The sequence below is a fragment of the Protopterus annectens genome, chromosome 7.part1 (genome assembly GCF_019279795.1).
Source record: "Protopterus annectens isolate FY-2018-M chromosome 7.part1, PAN1.0, whole genome shotgun sequence".
Lineage (NCBI taxonomy): Eukaryota > Metazoa > Chordata > Ceratodontiformes > Protopteridae > Protopterus > Protopterus annectens.
Genome location: NC_056740.1, coordinates 497,790,824 through 497,813,841, shown reverse-complemented (window position 1 = coordinate 497,813,841; position 23,018 = coordinate 497,790,824). Strand labels below are relative to the sequence as shown.

At 38.4% G+C, this 23,018-nt stretch overlaps 1 protein-coding gene across 1 annotated transcript in view; it reads right to left on the bottom strand.

Moving 5' to 3' along the window:
• The window catches only part of CAMKV (CaM kinase like vesicle associated), a 1,209,710-nt gene that overhangs the window by 402,417 nt on the left and 784,275 nt on the right, over positions 1 to 23,018 (bottom strand). Inside the window, exon 5 of the mRNA XM_044078939.1 lies at positions 17,336 to 17,474. Within this exon, the coding sequence (XP_043934874.1) occupies positions 17,336 to 17,474 (139 nt within the window). The remainder of the gene's footprint in view (positions 1 to 17,335; positions 17,475 to 23,018) is intronic.

Here is a 23,018-nt window from a genome sequence, read left to right as displayed (position 1 = left end):
TATTCATACCTGGTACTGTGCTGTAACTGTATCAGTATATTCATACCTGGTACTGTGCTGTAACTGTATCAGTATATTCATACCTGGTACTGTGCTGTACCTGTATCAGGATATTCATACCTGGTACTGTGCTGTACCTGTATCAGTATATTCATACCTGGTACTGTGCTGTAACTGTATCAGTATATTCATACCTGGTACTGTGCTGTAACTGTATCAGTATATTCATACCTGGTACTGTGCTGAAACTGTATCAGTATATTCATACCTGGTACTGTGCTGAAACTGTATCAGTATATTCATACCTGGTACTGTGCTGTACCTGTATCAGTATATTCATACCTGGTACTGTGCTGTAACTGTATCAGTATATTCATACCTGGTACTGTGCTGAAACTGTATCAGTATATTCATACCTGGTACTGTGCTGAAACTGTATCAGTATATTCATACCTGGTACTGTGCTGAAACTGTATCAGTATATTCATACCTGGTACTGTGCTGAAACTGTATCAGTATATTCATACCTGGTACTGTGCTGTACCTGTATCAGTATATTCATACCTGGCACTGTGCTGAAACTGTATCAGTATATTCATACCTGGTACTGTGCTGTAACTGTATCAGTATATTCATACCTGGTACTGTGCTGAAACTGTATCAGTATATTCATACCTGGTACTGTGCTGTAACTGTATCAGTATATTTATACCTGGTACTGTGCTGAAACTGTATCAGTATATTCATACCTGGTACTGTGCTGAAACTGTATCAGTATATTCATACCTGGTACTGTGCTGTAACTGTATCAGTATATTCATACCTGGTACTGTGCTGAAACTGTATCAGTATATTCATACCTGGTACTGTGCTGTAACTGTATCAGTATATTCATACCTGGTACTGTGCTGTAACTGTATCAGTATATTCATACCTGGTACTGTGCTGTAACTGTATCAGTATATTCATACCTGGTACTGTGCTGTAACTGTATCAGTATATTCATACCTGGTACTGTGCTGTAACTGTATCAGTATATTCATACCTGGTACTGTGCTGTAACTGTATCAGTATATTCATACCTGGTACTGTGCTGTACCTGTATCAGTATATTCATACCTGGTACTGTGCTGAAACTGTATCAGTCTATTCATACCTGGTACTGTGCTGTAGCTGTATCAGTATATTCATACCTGGTACTGTGCTGTAACTGTATCAGTATATTCATACCTGGTACTGTGCTGTAACTGTATCAGTATATTCATACCTGGTACTGTGCTGAAACTGTATCAGTATATTCATACCTGGTACTGTGCTGTAACTGTATCAGTATATTCATACCTGGTACTGTGCTGTACCTGTATCAGTATATTCATACCTGGTACTGTGCTGTTCCTGTATCAGTATATTCATACCTGGTACTGTGCTGAAACTGTATCAGTATATTCATACCTGGTACTGTGCTGTACCTGTATCAGTATATTCATACCTGGTACTGTGCTGTAACTGTATCAGTATATTCATACCTGGTACTGTGCTGAAACTGTATCAGTATATTCATACCTGGTACTGTGCTGTACCTGTATCAGTATATTCATACCTGGTACTGTGCTGTAACTGTATCAGTATATTCATACCTGGTACTGTGCTGTAACTCTATCAGTATGTTCATACCTGGTACTGTGCTGAAACTGTATCAGTATATTCATACCTGGTACTGTGCTGAAACTGTATCAGTATATTCATACCTGGTACTGTGCTGTTCCTGTATCAGTATATTCATACCTGGTACTGTGCTGTAACTGTATCAGTATAGTCATACCTGGTACTGTGCTGAAACTGTATCAGTATATTCATACCTGGTACTGTGCTGAAACTGTATCAGTCTATTCATACCTGGTACTGTGCTTTAGCTGTATCAGTATATTCATACCTGGTACTGTGCTGAAACTGTATCACTATATTCATACCTGGTACTGTGCTGAAACTGTATCACTATATTCATACCTGGTACTGTGCTGAAACTGTATCAGTATATTCATACCTGGTACTGTGCTGAAACTGTATCGGTATATTCATACCTGGTGCTGTGGTGAAACTGTATCAGTATATTCATACCTGGTACTGTGCTGAAACTGTATCAGTATATTCATACCTGGTACTGTGCTGAAACTGTATCAGTATATTCATACCTGGTACTGTGCTGAAACTGTATCAGTATATTCATACCTGGTACTGTGCTGTAACTGTATCAGTATATTCATACCTGGTACTGTGCTGAAACTGTATCAGTATATTCATACCTGGTACTGTGCTGAAACTGTATCAGTATATTCATACCTGGTACTGTGCTGAAACTGTATCAGCATATTCATACCTGGTACTGTGCTGTAACTGTATCAGTATATTCATACCTGGTACTGTCCTGAAACTGAATCAGTATATTCATACCTGGTACTGTGCTGTAACTGTATCAGTATATTCATACCTGGTACTGTGCTGAAACTGTATCAGTATATTCATACCTGGTACTGTGCTGTTCCTGTATCAGTATATTCATACCTGGTACTGTGCTGAAACTGTATCAGTATATTCATACCTGGTACTGTGCTGTAACTGTATCAGTATATTCATACCTGGTACTGTGCTGAAACTGTATCAGTATATTCATACCTGGTACTGTGCTGTTCCTGTATCAGTATATTCATACCTGGTACTGTGCTGTAACTGTATCAGTATAGTCATACCTGGTACTGTACTGTAACTGTATCAGTATATTCATACCTGGTACTGCGCTGAAACTGTATCAGTATATTCATACCTGGTACTGCGCTGAAACTGTATCAGTATATTCATACCTGGTACTGTGCTGTTCCTGTATCAGTATATTCATACCTGGTACTGTGCTGTAACTGTATCAGTATATTCATACCTGGTACTGTGCTGTAACTGTATCAGTATATTCATACCTGGTACTGTGCTGTAACTGTATCAGTATATTCATACCTGGTACTGTGCTGTAACTGTATCAGTATATTCATACCTGGTACTGTGCTGAAACTGTATCAGTATATTCATACCTGGTACTGTGCTGTACCTGTATCAGTATATTCATACCTGGTACTGTGCTGTAACTGTATTAGTATATTTATACCTGGTACTGTGCTGTAACTGTATTAGTATATTTATACCTGGTACTGTGCTGAAACTGTATAACTGCGGTGGTGGTGCTGCGGTAGCGTTGTCGCCTCATAGTTAGACGTTGGCCGTTCGATTCTCAGTTAAAGCGTCTACTGTGTGACGACATGCGTGAATGGGCGTTCCTTCGTTGAAGGTTGTGCGTTAGGCCCGGCAAGCCAGCATGTAAAACTCTACTGCCAATCATTAGCGGACCGGAGTTCCGCTGTGGCGACCCCTAACCGGGAAAAGCCGAAAGACACACACACACACTGTGCTGAAACTGTATCAGTATATTCATACCTGGTACTGTGCTGTAACTGTATCAGTATATTCATACCTGGTGCTATGCTGAAACTGTATCAGTATATTCATACCTGGTACTGTGCTGAAACTGTATCAGTATATTCATACCTGGTACTGTGCTGTAACTGTATCAGTATATTCATACCTGGTACTGTGCTGTAACTGTATCAGTATATTCATACCTGGTACTGTGCTGAAACTGTATCAGTATATTCATACCTGGTACTGTGCTGAAACTGTATCAGTATATTCATACCTGGTACTGTGCTGTAACTGTATCAGTATATTCATACCTGGTACTGTGCTGTAACTGTATCAGTATATTCATACCTTGTACTGTGCTGAAACTGTATCAGTATATTCATACCTGGTGCTATGCTGAAACTGTATCAGTATATTCATACCTGATACTGTGCTGAAACTGTATCAGTATATTCATACCTGGTACTGTGCTGTACCTGTGTCAGTATATTCATACCTGGTACTGTGCTGAAACTGTGTCAGTATATTCATACCTGGTACTGTGCTGAAACTGTATCAGTATATTCATACCTGGTACTGTGTTCTAACTGTATCAGTATATTCATACCTGGTACTGTGCTGAAACTGTATCAGTAAATTCATACCTGGTACTGTGCTGTACCTGTATCAGTATATTCATACCTGGTACTGTGCTGTAACTGTATCAGTATATTCATACCTGGTACTGTGCTGAAACTGTATCAGTATATTCATACCTGGTACTGTGCTGTAACTGTATCAGTATATTCATACCTAGTACTGTGCTCTAACTGTATCAGTATATTCATACCTGGTACTGTGCTGAAACTGTATCAGTAAATTCATACCTGGTACTGTGCTGTACCTGTATCAGTATATTCATACCTGGTACTGTGCTGTAACTGTATCAGTATATTCATACCTGGTACTGTGCTGAAACTGTATCAGTAAATTCATACCTGGTACTGTGCTGTACCTGTATCAGTATATTCATACCTGGTACTGTGCTGTAACTGTATCAGTATATTCATACCTGGTACTGTGCTGAAACTGTATCAGTATATTCATACCTGGTACTGTGCTGTAACTGTATCAGTATATTCATACCTGGTACTGTGCTGTAACTGTATCAGTATATTCATACCTGGTACTGTGCTGAAACTGTATCAGTATATTCATACCTGGTACTGTGCTGAAACTGTATCAGTATATTCATACCTGGTACTGTGCTGTAACTGTATCAGTATATTCATACCTGGTACTGTGCTGAAACTGTATCAGTATATTCATACCTGGTACTGTGCTGAAACTGTATCAGTATATTCATACCTGGTACTGTGCTGTAACTGTATCAGTATATTCATACCTGGTACTGTGCTGTAACTGTATTAGTATATTTATACCTGGTACTGTGCTGAAACTGTATCAGTATATTCATACCTGGTACTGTGCTGAAACTGTATCAGTATATTCATACCTGGTACTGTGCTGTAACTGTATCAGTATATTCATACCTGGTACTGTGCTGAAACTGTATCAGTATATTCATATCTGGTACTGTGCTGAAACTATGTCAGTATATTCATACCTGGTACTGTGCTGTAAATGTATCACAATGCCAGACCTGTTGCTCTACTGATCTTTTAAGTGAGTCCACCTAATAGTTTATAAAGTCTCCCTGATTACATCAAGTGTTCTTTCTGGGATTGTCTTAAAGCCACCTCACACACAGACACACCCTTCTTTCTCAACTGTCCTTGATTTTACAGGGGGGTCCTGCTGTTGTCTCTTACAGGCATATCTCTCAACTGTCCAGATATTCACAGAATGTAGAGATTTTAGCCTCATATTATTCTTTTGTTTTGTTTCCCCTAAAATTTGTGATTTCCTGACGATTATTTGAGAACTGCAGTTTTTAAATAATGACAAACATATCCTGGGCTACTATTTGCCAAGACCTACAAAGATGGAAACTTCTTAATCTAGCTTTTCTTTCTAAAGTAGCCATTGTGAAAATGAATATTCTACCGAGACTTCTCTACCAATTTAATGCTACCAATATAATGATATCAAATAATCTCTTCCTTAAATTTAACAATAACATCGCAAAATTTCTCTGGTTTCCCAAGAGAGTCAGGATCTCGTATTCTAAACTTACTCTCCCCAAAGAGAAAGGAGGAGTGGGCCTTCCAAATTTTCATTTGTATTACACAATTATCTGCTCAAACAGGTTGTTGTCCATTTCATACATGGATTCTAATCCACTCAGCCGTACTCCTGCCTGGTTGAAGATATGGCACCGTCATGTCACCTCCAACAAAATCAACCCGAAAGCTATCCCATTTCTCTCCCATATCTCTCTCTATGACTCCAAATTACTCCCCTTATTGAAGCATAAAATTAGGTTATTTCAAAAATTGATCAAGGACATTAACCTTGAAAACATTCTCCCCCTTCTACAACCACTACACCTGAATCCAAATCTTAAAATTAACAACAATATGTTCGATCTCTCTAAGTTCTCCCTTATTAAGGACTTTACAGTTTGGGACCTCCTTAAACATAAGTCCCTATCGATCACAGAACTACGTGCATCCCTCAAGGCCAATAACAAATACACAGTTATCCTTCACAATTACGTGAAACCATTTCCTCTCAAGTTGTCTACACTACACCTGATTCATTGGGAATCAATAAACTATCTGAAATTATCTCTACACTTTTAAATCCCAAAAAAACTATCTCTTCCTCTTACAATATACTTAAACCATTATTAGATAATAATAATTGCCTTTTCTCCACCTTCTGGGACAATCTAGGTTCTCCCATTACGGAAGATCAAAAACTTTTAGCCATAAAACCACCCTTGAACTTGCTCCCTTCAAAAAATTATTATATACCCAATTGATGTTAAATAACAATGCGTATTACTCACCTGTAATACTCAACAAATTTAATCCTAACAACTCCGCCTCTTGTTCTTGTTGCCCTTGCTTGAGAGCAGATCTTCTTCATATTATGTGGCACTGTAATCATTCCTATAAACTATGGTGTTCTCTCAAAGTGCGACTAAAAAAGATGGGTTACTATAACTCCACACTCTCTTGGCAAACAGCCATACTGAATATTCCCCTTTCCAAAATGCCTAAACTTCACCTTCACATTCTCATCACCCTCTGCTCTTTAATCAAACTCTACATCACTAATAATTGGATAGATCACACAAAATTGTCATGGCAGGGTTTCAAAGAGATGGCATTAAAATATATACCAGCTCAAAAATTCATTATCAATGGTCCTAGAAAGAAAGCCTATTTCGCCAATCTATGGAATTGCCTATTAGATGTAATTCTATCTGACTAATACCTCGTTCATTTCATATGTGACATTCCTTTGCAAATTCTTGTCTTATCTATCTTCCCCTACAAATTCTTACCCAACGGGGTGTTTATATCTTTCTTCTTCTTACCTCTTTAATTCTTTCTTTTGATACTGCTCTTATACATTTAGGTAGCATGGGTTTTTATTTTTGTTTTTGTAAATAGTGTTTTTTTTTACTTTTCTTGGTTAATTAGTAGTTTTCAATGCCTCCAGTAGCTTTATATTTCTCCTATTGCCTCTTATTTTATAATTGTATTCTAGTACTGTATGTAATTCTTTATTCAAGTTCATCCACATGTTTTTCAACTTAGAATGTTTTGTATTTCTATTCTGTTTGCATTGAACTTATTTGGAAAACAATAAAAAATTATTTGAAAAAAAAAAAAAATAATGACAAACATTTTAGTTTTAGATTTCATATCCATCAGTAAATACACACTATTGCAATGGCTGATATTCTAGTAACTTTCTATGTTTAAATAGAAATAATTAAAATCCGTCCCTCATTTGTGGTTTTTGTCTAGATTTCTTGAGCTACGAGTTTGAGAGATATTCTTGTAGTCGCCCTGTCCATCTGCCATGTAACTCACAAACTGCTGTAGTCCTTGAATAATACCAGAGATCTATTATGTGGAAAAAAAATGCTGTACTAACATATGAGTTAGCATAGTGGGTTAATGCTGCTCTTTCAATGTCAAGAGTGCAGGGTTCAAAGCCTTCCCTTCTCCTGTAATTTTTTTTTCCAGTTTTGGGGGATATTGCACATTATATCCCTAGTATCTAGTGATGAAACAGAGGACTTATATCATGGGTGGGGGTACAGGGTTTCAGTCATTTTTTAGTGCCTTTATAGCATGCTATTTAGAGTATTCCTGGTATTTAGTGCCCCCCCACAACCCATGTCATCTTTCTTTATTTGAAAGTGCCTTTAAGGTTCAGTATTTAGAGTATCCCTGGTGTTGTGTGCCCCCTCGACCCATATCCTCTTTCTTCTTTTTTTTTATAAGTGCCTTTAAAGCACTATATGAAGAGCATTACAGTATAAAGTCGATTATCTGAAGTAATTGGGACCTAGGGTAGTTTGGATAATCCATCATATAATTGAACCAGCTAAAAAACTTCTAAAATCTTGTTTTTTCTGCACACAGGGAATACATTTTTCAACCATTCACCAATTCTAGTGGACGGTAAAGAATATTTTTCACACACAAGTGGGCTACAAGCACAAAAAATACACACAAGCAAATACGTACAATGTTTACATATTCAAACTTTATGAATTTTCCTACCTAAAACTTTGGAAGGCTTCATTTGGATAACTGACATTTCTGGTAATCGATGTTCAGATAATCAACTCTCTACTGTACTGGTGTCTAGTGATTCTCACTCTCCCAATTTTGTAAGATTTGCTCATTAGGAGAGTATGAAGGTTTGAGACCCCCCCCCACACACACACACATATTCATACATTCACACACACACACACACACACACACACACACACACACACACACACACACACACACACTCACACACACACACACACACACACACACACCCTACCTTAACTAACCCCTCTACTGCAACCTCCCAGGCAGACACACAACACTTGTACATGCAGCCTCACATATAGACACTCCCCCAACACTACCTGTTCACTCAACACCTTGGCACATACATGTACTGCAATGGGTGAACACATGCTTTTGGTTGTGCTCATTAGCTTTAGCATGCATGGGTGGCCGTGTTAATTTATGCAGACCAGTGATTTTCTGAATTGCTTGGCTGCATAAATGCCTTACCACAGGCATTTCTGGGGAAAGCACATGGCTAATTAGCATGTGCTTCGCCTTCAGAATGTGCCACTAACATTTAGCACTCTGGTAGGGCTGTCCTTTCTGAACTGGCCACAGTTAATTTATGCTACTGTGATACTCAACAGGCATAAGACAGAAAACAGTTTCTGGATGGGATGTCAGTCTATCACAGGTAGCAAAGACCTTTTGACAGTTTGGAGAATCATCAGTTCATGTCTCTGAATGACATTGGGATGTTATAGAATGGCAATCCAAAAACAGTAGCAACCCCAAGGAATCTATTACCTATTTAGCGTCATCCACCTAATCATCTCCACTACCAGAATCAACAAAAGCACTAATAGGCAGTCCATGATGATTGGATATTGACAAACAAACCCCATAATATAAAATCCTCTGGTTGCTTACCAGATACTACAAGTGACCACCTCCCAACCTATGTAATAAGAAAACAACATGTTTCACCCAAACAAATAAACCATAAACAAGTACATAATTAAAACCAAATTTGATAAAGACACATTTATTACAGCCTTGGTCCACTATATCTTGAATGCATTAAGAGTAATACCCCTAAATGAAGCAGTTACTTCAATTACACCTTTCTAAAATACCAAATGACTTAGTACCAGTTAGGACAAGAAGGGTAAAAACTAACACAGTGCCATGGCTGCCAGAAGAGACCAAACAGCTCATGCTACAAAGGGATAAAGCATGGAAAGACTGGTATAATAATAAAGCAAAACACCACTACAAAAAGTTTAGATCTCTCCAAATTCATACCAAGATCTCTGTTACTCTGACAAGAAATCATACTACTGTACTACAGTGATCTCCAACAAAAGCACCAAAACAACCCCAAGCTTTTTTGGTCCTCTCTAAATATAGTATCACACCCTGCCCATACCACTATACACTGTCCTTCTACCTCAAACAAAAAGTCCACTGCCACTCAGTTCAACACCCATTTTATCCAGTCAGTTCTATCACTAAGCAATGACCACCTCACTTCACCCCTCCAACTTCTATCTGTTCTCAAAAGAACTGTTAGTTTTCGGCCTGTCCCAACATCAACCATAAAAAAAATCACTTGCCAAATAAAAAGCAACAACCTCAGCTGTTGATAAATTTCCCACTGAGTTCCTCAAATTAGGTGAAGAAGCACTAGCCTTCCCTGTCTCCATTCTAATCAACCGGTCAATAACTGAAAACTATGTCCCATCCATCTGGGAAAAAATCCATTATCATACCCCTTCACAAAGGAAGCACTTCAACAAAGTTAACAAACTATAGATCTGTTGCTATCCTATCACCCCTCGCTAAAATCCAAGAGAAATTTACTCACACTCAGCTTATGAAACATATAACCAAACACAACCTCCTCTCCAACACCCAGCATGGTTTCAGGACCGACCACAGTACTACTACTGCCCTCCTCAGGCCAACCCCAGTACTACTACTGCCCTCCTCAGGCCAACCATAGTACTACTACTACTGCCCTTCTCAACTTCACCAACATAGTAAACCCACACAGAAATGAGGGCAACCTTGTTTCTTCACATTTTCTTGACCTTTTCAAAGCATTTGATACCATGTCCCACCAAAAGCTCTTCTCTGAACTTGCAACACTAGGTCTCACTTACCCCACCATCTCCTGGTTTCACAGTTATTTATGCAATCATCAGCAGGCAACTAAATGGCAACAAAACCTTTCAACATTTCAACCAGTCTGTGTTGGTGTTCCCCATGGGTCAATACTTAGCCCCCTTCTATGTAATACTTTCATAAGTAAACTTCACACTGCTACAACACATGCACTCTTGTACAATACTTTGATGATACAACCCCTTATATGCTCTGCCCCATCCATAACAAAATTACAGGAAATCGCTCAGAGATCTTTCACTGACATTGAAATATAGCTAAACAATTCTAACTTGCTGCTTAATGCCGCCCCCCTAAAAAAACATATGCTGTTTACTACAAACTAAGACCTTAACCAGAAAATGCACATTGCATATTACCTCAAGTAATAACACAAAAACAGAATACATAAGCCAAACAAACTACTCAGTCGTAATATATGACAATCTCAGATTTGATCACCACATAGTCTAGTTCATCAAGAAAACTCACGAAAAACTTGGCTCCCTCTGTAGGGCCAAACACTACCTGACAGATAAAGCAAGGATTACCTTAGCAGCAACATACCTCCTTCCTTCTCTGTTATATGCTTCCCTTATTTTTACAAATATCAATACTATGTATAAAACTAAACTAGATTCTTGCTACTACAAAATAGCTACATTTTCAACCAACCAACCAGCCAAACAACCAACCAACCAAACTTATAAACACATTACTGCCTTGCATTAAAACAGTTAAACTGGCTTGAACTCCCAAACCAGTTGACACACTCACAACTAATCATTGTCCACTACCTATTGTACTCTCCAGACAAATGCCCAGCATTACAAAGCACTCTGCTGTACTATTCACACACTAGAGACCTTCGCTCTAGCAATAAACTCTTGCTATATACCAGTAAGACTTCCAACACTGTTGATGACTCTCTCCACTCCCATTATGTGTCAAGACTCTGGAATGAAGTCCCCACTCAATTAAATCAGATAGAAAACTTAAAGAGTTTCAAAACGTTGCTTAAACACCACCTATGCCAAAAATGTCTCTGTTCCTCCTGCTCACCTGGCTAGCTTTACTCAGATTACTTTTTCTAACTCTTACAGCCACTTTGCTTCCCAATCTTTTTGTACTTTATCACTCCTCCTCACACTGCATTTATTTCCTAAACTATTACTTTTCCTTCACCTCTCACATCTCACCACTAACTGCAGTTCCTCCCAGTTCCTCCTCTGTCCTTTTATGTTTCTGTTCATTTCCATAACTTCTCCTTTCATAGCTCTCTTAATGTAATTTTTTTAATCGACATTACTACTTGTCTGCCTGTAAAGTGTTACTGACTTCAAAAACATCCCAGTTTGATATTTTCCCTGCAGCCATTATGTAATAAGTACATTGACTGTTATTGTATTTTAGTTTTCTATTCAATAATTAGCCAATTTATGTTAATTTCTCTCTTGTTTTTTTTTGTGTTAAAATGCTATGTTCATGTAGGAAATATTTAAAAATCATGTAAATAAGCTCATGTAGAGATGCTTTTACCATGTGATTATAAATGTGCATAATGTGTAACTTGAATATAGAGCTTTTCTCCCTGGGCCTCTGTGAAAATGGGTCTTAACCAGTTAGACTTCCCTGGTCAACAAAGACAAATAAATAAATAAATAAATAAATAAATAAATAAATAAGTGTTGGAGAAAGCTGGGGTTCCCTGCAGACACACAGAGTTATAGCCCATCTAGCACCCAGTTCTGTATCTCAAGCTGGAACCTCTCAAGTATATTTTGAGTAGAAAACAGAAAAGGTCCATTCAAGTCTGCTGGTGTTGTTTCTATATCTCAGGAGCCAAAGAAGTTCTGTTTCTGCACTGAAACTTGAGGAGAATAAAAATGGACTGGTGTAAAATTGTAGCAAAGAACTCGCTACAAATTATACCACCTAGAAGTGACTACTAGTAGACTGATCACAATCCCTAACACTTTGCACCCAGGGCAAGTGGTGTCCTTGTCTCACCCTAAAAAAGACACTGTGGACACAAAAAGGACAGGACAACTTCCAGAAAAGTTACCTCAGCCAAGAACAGAACTTAATGGTCAACCACTCTGAGGCAACGCTATCTGCTGTGCAGCTGTGCCATCCCCCACCTTTACTATATATATCATCAACATACATTTTGTGATTCACTGACTCACCAGCCATATTTCTGTGCTGTTTTATTTCCACAATACGGGCTGCTGTTGTTATACTTAAACTATGAGACTGTAGATTGTGCTTTTAATGTGCTTTTGCCTTCTCCATGGTTGTGTGACCAAGGAGTTTGCATATTCATGTAAGGAGGGTGTTAGACATAGTGAGATAAAATTCCAAAGATGCGCGTCTGGGCCATTTCTCCCCAGGCCTAAGCAGAAAATGGGCTCTGTCCCAGTCGGACCTTCATGGTAAACAAATGTTAAATAAACTAAATTAAAAAATCTACAACAAGGAAAAACACATGAGTTTAGGCTTTATTTTAAGAAGGTAATGCTTGATGGTTTGTGATTGGGGAATTTATGTTCAAAATCATGCTTCATGTTGGATGGGCCACTCTGATCTCTGCTTGGAAATGATGTAAAGTAGCATAACTATATTATAATTTAAAAGATTCATAAACTTTATTAAAAAATCTCAGAATTTAAGACAGTCACCATTGGCATTTTCCAGCATTAGGTGTTTCATTCTGACATTCTGAGCATCAACAGCTTGTCTTCATTTTTCTTTCATGTAACCATAATTTAATTAGACGCATGTAGTGATGCTCATTTTTATTTGATTTGATTTAAAATTATTGACCAGAATAGCATGCTAATCCACAAGGACTTACATTAGGCTCAGTCTTCGTGTGAAAACAAAGAATAACGATAAAGGAGAAATTTACAGTGCATTGTACAATAAATGAAGAGCAATCATAGGACGAAAACATGGTGATCGCCTGCCAGTTGGAGAATGCACTGCACCAGCTCCCCCATTGTCATGGCAATCACCTGCCAATTGGAGAATGCACAACTCCAGATCCCTTCATGACCAAAGCTGGTAATAACCCTAGCCTGATGATTATGTAGTGAAACATTTTTATTAATCACTCCTGGGCACAATGATGAAATGCAGAGCACTAGCAGCTTAAGAGGATATAAAGCACCTTACTAAGTAGCTGTCTGAGGTATAGTAACCTTCAGCACATGTAGTAGCTCAATGAGCTATAGTAACCTTCAGCGCACGTAGTAGCTCACTGAACTATAGTAACCTTCAGCGCACGTAGTAGCTCACTGAGCTATAGTAACCTTCAGTGCATGTAGTACCTCACTGAGCTATAGTAACCTTCAGCACATGTAGTAGCTCACTGAGCTATAGTAACCTTCAGCACATGTAGTAGCTCACTGAGCTATAGTAACCTTCAGCACATGTTATGCAGCTGCCTTTCCCTGCTTTCTCTGTAGTCATGTGGTGCTACATAGTGCTTTTCCTGATCACATGACTGTATAATATACAATGGTATGCTCTGTGTTTCTGAGCACCATTTTACAGCAAAGGACCACTGAAGACTAATCCATAGCTATAAAACACAACAGTTTATGACAATGTACAAAGCGGAGGGCACAAGACAAATGTACACATCTCCACACTATGTTCATGCCTACAGAGCCACTTTCTCAGCTTTCTTTTCCATTTTATAAACTTACAAGGTGCAGGGCAGTGGATACTCTTGTGTCCAGGTTCCAGTTGCAAGTATTGTGGCTTTGTTGGTTACATATTATTTATGTTTCTAATTCATTGCCTAGATAGGTGAGCTGGTCCAAGGACTTTTGAGCCATAACTCAAGGCTCTCTATTGAAATGTCAACACTTGTAATGCTGATTGCAGACATACCAAAAAAAAGAAAAAAGGATTGAAAATCCAGGAGAAGAGCAAATCTTGGACAACTCTATTTCTTCTCCTTTAAACTTATTTTTTGTAGGGGGCAAGTCAACCACACCCAACTTAGATATACCAACTCCAAGATCGCCATATCTCAGACAAAAGAGAATACTCGGGGAAATAGCCATCTCCGACTTATAAATCCATTTTAACAGCCCTTCACTCTTTGTGTTTTGGGGGTCCCCTTAGCAGGTCCTGACATGTCAAATGGTTACCGTTACTCAGCTATAGCAAATCTAAGACTGAAATCAACGTGAATAACAAGAAAGGACAAACTACTAAGTATAACTAGAAACCGTAATGCCACGAACATAAAATATGCAGCTCCAACAATGAATTGGTTCATAAGGCCATCAAGTTGGCATAAACATGTGGTTATCAAAAAGTATGTTAATATGGAAGACATGAGCATAAAAGCATCTAAGATGAAGAGGAAGAAGGCATAAACGATACATATGTACAGCATTAGAATATAAAACAGGGGATTTACTTCTGTGTACAAATGACATAGATGGTTTCTGCAGATAGATAGCTTGAAGACTGCTTAATTTTATATATATTGCATTACATTCATTGTTATAGAATATTTTTTTCATGTTATCCTAGAGAAGTTAAATGCATGCAGTTCTTTGAAATATTTCAATAAGTTTAGTATATGTGGCAAAGTGTGTTCAATGTTTGTATTTTTATCTGGGGGAAAAAACAAATGGAAATTTAAAGAGCGTATTTATGAGCACAATCTAGATATGAGGAACAAAAATGTTAAAAACTCTTTGTACAAGAATGTGGAAACACACCCTGATCAATATTTTTTATTTTTTGGATTGGATATTGTACCCCAGAATATGAGGGGAGGGCCATGGGAAGATCTTATTGAATACAGAGAAATGATGTGGCAACTAAGGTTGAATGCTTGCGTGCCCTCTGGCCTTAATGAATGTATTTCAATCAGTAGCGTACTGCTTTTAAAGTCATACAAAGTGTAAACCCTGCACCTTATGTTCTAAAAACTACCTTCTTTTCTACGTGATAACGTAGGGTTAACAAATTTGCTTCTGTTGTTAATTGATGTGGTGATCATGTGATTTTTTACTATTTAAACATTGTAGAGTTTGTTGAATTTTTAGATTCTGATGAAGTCTTGGTTATAGACTGACGAAAGCGCTTAATCCTGTTGGCTCATTACTAATACATTTTTAAACCTCTCACTGGCTCGCTGGTGTCTTCTGTACCTTCAGTTTTTGGATTGTTTGTATTTGTTGTTCCTGGTTTGTGTTTTGCTTCTTAAATGTACCAGAAATATTTATTCATTTATTTTTTTAATTTCTTGACTGGGTAAGCCAGCCATGATCTAAGAAGTGATAACCACAGAATGTGTCAACTAGATCATATCCAGAAATGCAGCTATTTATATGTAATGAATGTTCTAAACGAGTCTATATCACAACGTTGAACTTAAAAAAAGTTAAATCATTGTAATATCGAACCCTACTGTCCGAAACCCAAAAAAAAAACAAAAGCACAGAACAGTGATTTTTTTTTCCCCAGGGAAAAAAAAATCATTGTTCCGTGACAAAAAAAAAAACAAAAAAACTTAACCTTAAACTGAAAAGGGGGGCTTTGCCCCCCACACCCCCTACTTAAATATACCAACTCCAAGATCACACCAGTGGAGGAAATAGCAAAGCCCCAAAAACAGCCCACTGATTTTTTTTCCCTGGGAAAAAAAGTTGATGTGCCGTGGCTTTGCTATTTTCCACTTTCGGACTTTAGGGTTCGATATTACAATGTTCAGACTTGTTTTAGTTTTAATATAGACCCATTCTAAACACATTCCAAGCTTTGTAACTGCATCATGCATACAGTTTTATATACAAGCCAACACTTACTAAGGATACAGTAAATAACACATTTATGTCTAGCATGCCAGGCATTCTGTAACAGAACATACTACAAAAGCACATTTTTGATGTTGCGCTAAAACATATAATTCTAAATTTTTATTTACAGCAGTAAAGAATGCAATCCACAATGCAATGCAGGTTACTTTATACTGCTCTGAATTTATTATTCCAGTGTTATGCACATATTATATTGATTAACAGGCAGCAGATTTATGTAAATGTGTTACATTTGCACACAGTTATCGCTGGCCTGTTCTTTTCATTCTGGAGATATTTGGGTAAAATGTTACATGGAATGGGAACAATTTTATTGAAGACGTTCTCTTCTGCTACTGTTCCAAATGAGGCCTTGAGTTTTACACTGGTCTGCCTGTTTGAACAAAGGGTGTATTGTATCAGGGCAGTGAGCAGTTTGTTAGACAGTGCATGCAGCCGTTCAGAAGTAACACTTCAAAGGTAAGAAAATGTTAACAGCAGTGTCATACGCAGAACATGAATGTGCGCCAAAGAAAAATAATAGCCTTGTTGTAGCAAGGGTTCATACATAGAATCTTAGATAAAACAAGTTTGTTACAGTGAGATGATTATGTATGAACATGTCTGTTATTAGAAAGACCTGCACAGCTAGACAGATGGCAATTGCCACAAAACCGTATCGTAAAACTACTGACAGCAGACAGAGGTTGAGCACACTTTGTGTTGCCACATTATATCAGTACCTTGGCTCTCACTGCCTTGGGACTTAACTTCTAGATGGTGAAAATATACTGACACAAATATGCAGTATTTTCCATCTGTTGTCTCTTGCTGTGTAGATTAGCATAGTGTAGATACAAACTTTGTGCAAACTGAAAGATCAGGTGATCTGTTCAGTTCAGTAAAACAGGACAAACTGTTACTGTCAGTATAGGACCTCATCAATTTCTTATCATATGCTCAACATTTTCTGTATAATATCTTCATTTGATTGCTTTGTATATATCTAATACAGCTGTGTCCCTTGTAGTCCATACAGGTGGGTAACCTGTGATCCAAAGAGACTTCTCCATCAAAAAAGTACAAATAGTTCAGTGAGTTTGTCTTTGTTAACTAAACAAGAGCCAGTAAAATAAATGATTATAAGGAATGAAAGAAAAGTAACCAGGAATTGGTTGTTACCTTCAGGTTCCTGTGGACGATTTTAAGCGAATGAAGGTATGCTACAGCCTCTAAAACCTGTCTGATGACATTACTTGTGTCTCGTTCTGAATAGTATCCCTGGTCTAGAATCCAGTCAAACACCTCTCTTCCTGTGGCACTGCAAAAAATAGCAAATGAAAATGATTTAAGGGATGCACACAACTGTTTTCATAAAATCACATAGGACAGCAAAGTCATGAAGAACTTTGGGACACTAATATGAAGCCCTTCCTATCTGGATGTGTAACTAAAAGAATGCCACAATCACAAGCTTCTAAATTTTGAAAAAAGAAAACACACCACCACCACCACAACAACAAAAACATTAACAAAGAGTGACGTAACTGTAGTAATTGAGGAAAGTACTGTAATTATAACATATAATGAATGTGTACATTTCTACTAATAGCTGAACATCAAAACTAAAAAGTACCTGAACTTTCTCGGTGTGGACATTCCGTTTTTTTAAATATCTTTGTTCTTGTAAAGTAGATTATGTGTTACATTCACTTATGTTTTTAATTCTTTTAAGATTGTGGGTGGAGCATGGACAAGTAGTCTTGGCATCTGTGTCTAGCTAATGGTGGCATAACGTAACTGTTTCACCACCATACTTAACAATATTCCCTTGTACAAACCACGTTTTTCTAAAAAACATTAAGTCCAGTTTTGTTTTCTGCATGTGGATAAAGTCGGACCTTGAGATATTCTGTCTACAATCAGTCTTGTTTTGAGACGAAAAGAGTGGGAACAGAATGTTGACATTAAAAGCTGGTGTTGACATGTAATATGTATCTGTTTTTAATGGCTTTGGTAGGGTAATTGGGAGCATGGTTGGGCTTCATAACTGTGGGTTGTCACAGTTAGTGCTATGGAATTTAATTTATTAGGAAGTAAGATCTTATTTAATGATCTCACAACTCCTTGTGCTGTTTCCAGGAGGGGGCTCCAAATGGATACAGGTACATGCCTGCATTTCTTCAATATTAGGGAGATCAAAAAGAATGTAGGTACGTATGCTTCATCACTTTATAGACCTATTTTCAGTCAAGAATAGTTGGAAGCCCTAAAGCTTGTAACTGCCTTCTAAAAATTCATATAACTACTCAGTGCATAGAAGCATAAAACTTGATAACAACTATGAATCAAAAATTATACTTCCAGAGGAATGCTCAGCTTCCTCCTATTCTTTGCTACCTTTTCCCTGGGGTCTATCTAATACATTCCTCTCCCATGTTTTATTGCACCACCCCTTGAATAGGTTATTCCTTGCACATACTATAATTTTTGGGAATAAACGCTTCTGCTCTTCAAGTATAAGTTACTTCCCCTCTTTTTCTTACCGTGTCCCCTTACTGTGGATTTGTTTATGATCTCCAGTTCTCTCCCAGGCACTGTTCATTTCTTGAGTTATTTGAAAGTTTTATTTTACTTCAACTCTTTTTCAGGTGTGCACATATAAGCTTGGTGGTAGGTAGAGCATTGCTCAAAAGTGACCATTTGCAGCCACAGCATGGGTGAAAAAGTATTCAGAAGAAAGAAACAATGGATGAGGAAGTACAGACAGAACATTCAGTTGACTGTTCAGGAAATGCATAGTTTACTGGTATGGATGGAATGTGAGAGGACAGGTTGGCGTGAGAAGCTTAGGTCAGAAAATGGTACAACATTTTATGCTCTAAATAAGGAAGTGGGTGTGAAGAAGCCATAATTAAAAGTTAAGATACAAAACCAGAATATTATCTATGTTGATAGATACAGGGATCACAATCACCATAATGTTGGAGGAAGACTCTAATAGGCTGAAACCAAAGATAACACTGTATACGTTAGATAAAAGAATTTATATATACAGGTAAAAAAAAAACAGTTCAAGCAGAACTAATGCCATGGCATAGAGGGATAAAGCCCTGAAGTATAGGCAACCTGAGTTCGGTCAGCAGGTTGGATAGAGATAGACTCCGGCACTATCCCATGATTTGGAACCCTTCCTTAACTCTAAGCTGAGGAACAGAAAAAAAAACACTTCAGTTCTTTAATTCTAAAAGAAAAAAAAAATGCTCTTTTTTCTTTTAAACCATAGTAAACTGTATGCAGAAAGCAACTATTACAGTTTACGCCACACATGGAGCGTTAAAAACTTAAATTATTAACAAAAAAATCCTTTTAAACTATAGGAAACTGAGCTGCTACAGTTTATGGCAAACACAGAGTAGTAAGCACTTTAGTTCTGATCACAAACCTAATACCGATATCTGAATACGCTGTACTGAAGACTAATGGACTTCTGCTGATTGCACCTCCCAGTACTCTGTGCCAGGGATAACCACCCCTTTTGTCCCAGCCTAAGTATGCTCCTGGACTTGGGTGTCATAGGCAATGATGAGGGATGATGGGCATGTGCCCATTGGTGGGGCATGTGCATGGATCTCAGGCAGTGGTCTGAGGTTCATGAAACATTGTCTTTGGAGAGGCAGAGCTTTGGCTGAATCATCATGGACTTGTGACGATATGCCAGCACAGTCACTAGACATCAGTCCATGAGACAGTATGTGAGTGCCCTGTGGGGGAACATAGGGCATAAGCAAAAAAATCTTCCTTGGCAGTACATATGACTCTGTCCCAGCATACTCACCATCACTCCTAAGCAATTTTTTAGGTTTAGTAGACCTGGTAAATGAGAAGGGACATTTGGAGTCAGCTAATGGTCAGTTGCTGGGAGGAGGGACCAAAAAAATGAAAACAGGTCAAGTAAATATCTGCTTAGTAAAAGTAAAGGAGAATTGTCGAAAAAAATACCTTTTAATGTTTCTGATGGCAGAGATACTAATCTGTTAAGTTTCTTTACAGCTAGAGCAACAGGTATGCTATAATCACTGAGCAAAGTAAATGAAATGAACAGCGGATAAACAGACTGCAAAACTGGTAAGGGAAAATACTTTTCTTTAATGGTACTGGGAAGTCAAGGAGCTACCAGGGCATCAAAGTAACCCAGTAGGACAGCCTCACTGCAAAGTTTTTTTCCACTTGAGGGGGATGGATGAAGAAAGAGAAAAGTTCCAGTACCAGAGGTGTAGAATATTAAGCCCCAACTATGTCTCAGTTGGCAAAAATTTGACTACAGGCTTGGGTGCTTGATGATGTTGGCAGGCAGTGTGTGTGTGGTCCATCCTGGAGGAGGGGTGGGGCTGGTCACATACACTGCCACTGCTTCTCAGAAGAGGAGTGGTAACTCAGAGGGGTATCCTGTGGCTGGTCAGTAGTCTCACCAAGGCATCAGCAGATAGTAGCCTTCATAATGGGTGCATAGAAGCATGCACTGAAAAAAGGTGGGCATTGTGGGCCACTAAACTGACATGTTTTGCATGACCTCATGCCAATGGGGTAGGGTTAGGATACCAAATATTATCATTGCCAGGATGGTAGTGAAAGAAAAAGCACCCTCATGGCTGCTTGGATGATAGCCCCCATCAGACAGCTCTCAACTCCCAGAAGAATGAATGGATATCTAGGGGTGGCTTGATGGTCAGCAGGCATGAGACAAAGGTTCATATCTCTCAACCATACTAAATTACTTGGAATTTACTGGTTTTGAGGGCAAAATAATGGGTGCCATGAATTTCCAATTGCCACCTTTAAATTCCGATTTTGTTCTTTTTTTTTTTTTTTTTTTTTTTTTTTTTTTTACAGCAGCCGCAGCCTACCAGGGATGACTTGTGGCACTGCCTGCATCATTGGCAAGACTTTATAGACTACAGTTAGTGACATAAGTCCTTAAATTATTCCTTCAGCTATGATGTTTACTGTGAACACAACTGTGCATGCATAATCATTTTGTTTCCTCATGTAATTTGCTAGGTACTTCAGGCAAATCAGACCTGTAATGTTTATTTTCCTGAATTGACCGGCGAGGACATCTCTGTGAATATTCAATATTATTTGTACAGGTCACCAGGAGTTGAGTGGTAGGCAGGGTTTGGATGGGCCTTGTTACTGTGAATCCATGAAAGGAATTAGGATATAGTTATGCCTAGAAGTAAAAACTATATGAAACTCTCAAATCGGTATCACTGTCTTAATGAGAGTAAAAGACTGCTCACATCCAGCAAGTGGGCTGATGCCCTCAATACACACTTGTAAGTTTCATTTCCTGGTAGTCCTATGGACTACCCCCTATGGAGAGTAAACTGTCTTTCTTTCTAATCTCCTTCCTCTTATTAAGAAGAACTTAAAATGATAAAACTATATTTGTTAACTATAATTGCAATGTCTGCCCCGCAGCGGGGGGGGGGGGGGGGGGTTGCTACTGTGCATCCTGGTGTGCCTTAATATAAACAATCCATCACCCCTATGTTTTCAGAGAATCTCAGTCTGAAGAGACACACTGTTGTTCAGCTTTCTGCTTTATATGCAAGCAATCAATCATCAAACAAAATAAAATAATAATCAATATAAAGCAACAGACATCCCACCATAACTTTTATGTTATGCAAAGCAGTAACAATGTAACCCCCCCTCCACTGACTCTTGAAACTGTGATAATGAAAGTCTTCTATTTACAAACTCTGCACTTTCAGGTCAGTGACGTTTAGGGTGAAAGGGCATGAGTTAAGAAACAAGATGGCGATGATCAGTAGTGAGCTACATGAATCTCATGAGGATATTTTGAATCAGAGTAAAGAAGAAGATTGCTCTGTTCTCAGTTTTAAAGAACTGGTAAAGATATGGCACTATATGGAGAGCTGTGGAATGCCGGTGTGCAGTTCAGCATGTCTTTATTTTTATGCGTCAGTTGGACTTGAACTTTTCAAATATACTCAAATCAGCTATAGGTCATAAGTGGGCTTTTACTTGCATGTTTAAAACTTTCAGCTGTTCTGATTCCTCCATAATCTTGCAAAGAGTTGTCTGTTGATTTCAGAACAACAGGATTCCAAGTGCATACTTTTCTTTGGGGTGTGGGGATCACTTTAATTTATATAACTGAGTAAGTAATCTGTTCTTCTCAGATCCCTTTAGTAAAGCGTTCTTTTCCTTTCAGTTGGTACCTGAGCCACATGGGGCAGGGGGGAGAAGAAGACATGGATAATTTGCTGCTAGAGCACAGTGTGATGCCCCAACACTGGGCAGTAATCAGGGAGCCCCAATCCTCACTGCTGGCAAGAGTGAGAGATGTATCCACTGGGAGGATGACAAGTACACACACAGTAAAGTGCAATTTCCCTTAAGACTACAGTCAGTCTGGGGCTGGTTTCTCCCTCTTTCTCCAGATCCCAATAAGACTCCTCACTGGCAAAGCTACAGAGATGAGATCTCAGATGAGTAGCCAAGCCAAGACCTTTAGCACCCTCTCTGTCCAACAAGTGCTTCATGTCCCTGCGCAAGTAGCTGACACACACACTCTTTAAGATTTCATTTATACACACATACACACACACCTGGGGAAGGCTGGCACAGGTTTACTAGCTATGCCCTCTTCTGCCCAGACTATACGATAGTTTCCACTGCCACCAACCCCTACTTATCAGCTACTTTAAGCCCTTAGCAAAGGGTGTCCAATCCTACTGTGTAATGTTACTATTAATCCAAATGTTAGTGTACCATGATCCAGCCTATTAGGAGTGGCCTGTACAGTGTCACCAAATAGATATGCAAGTACACT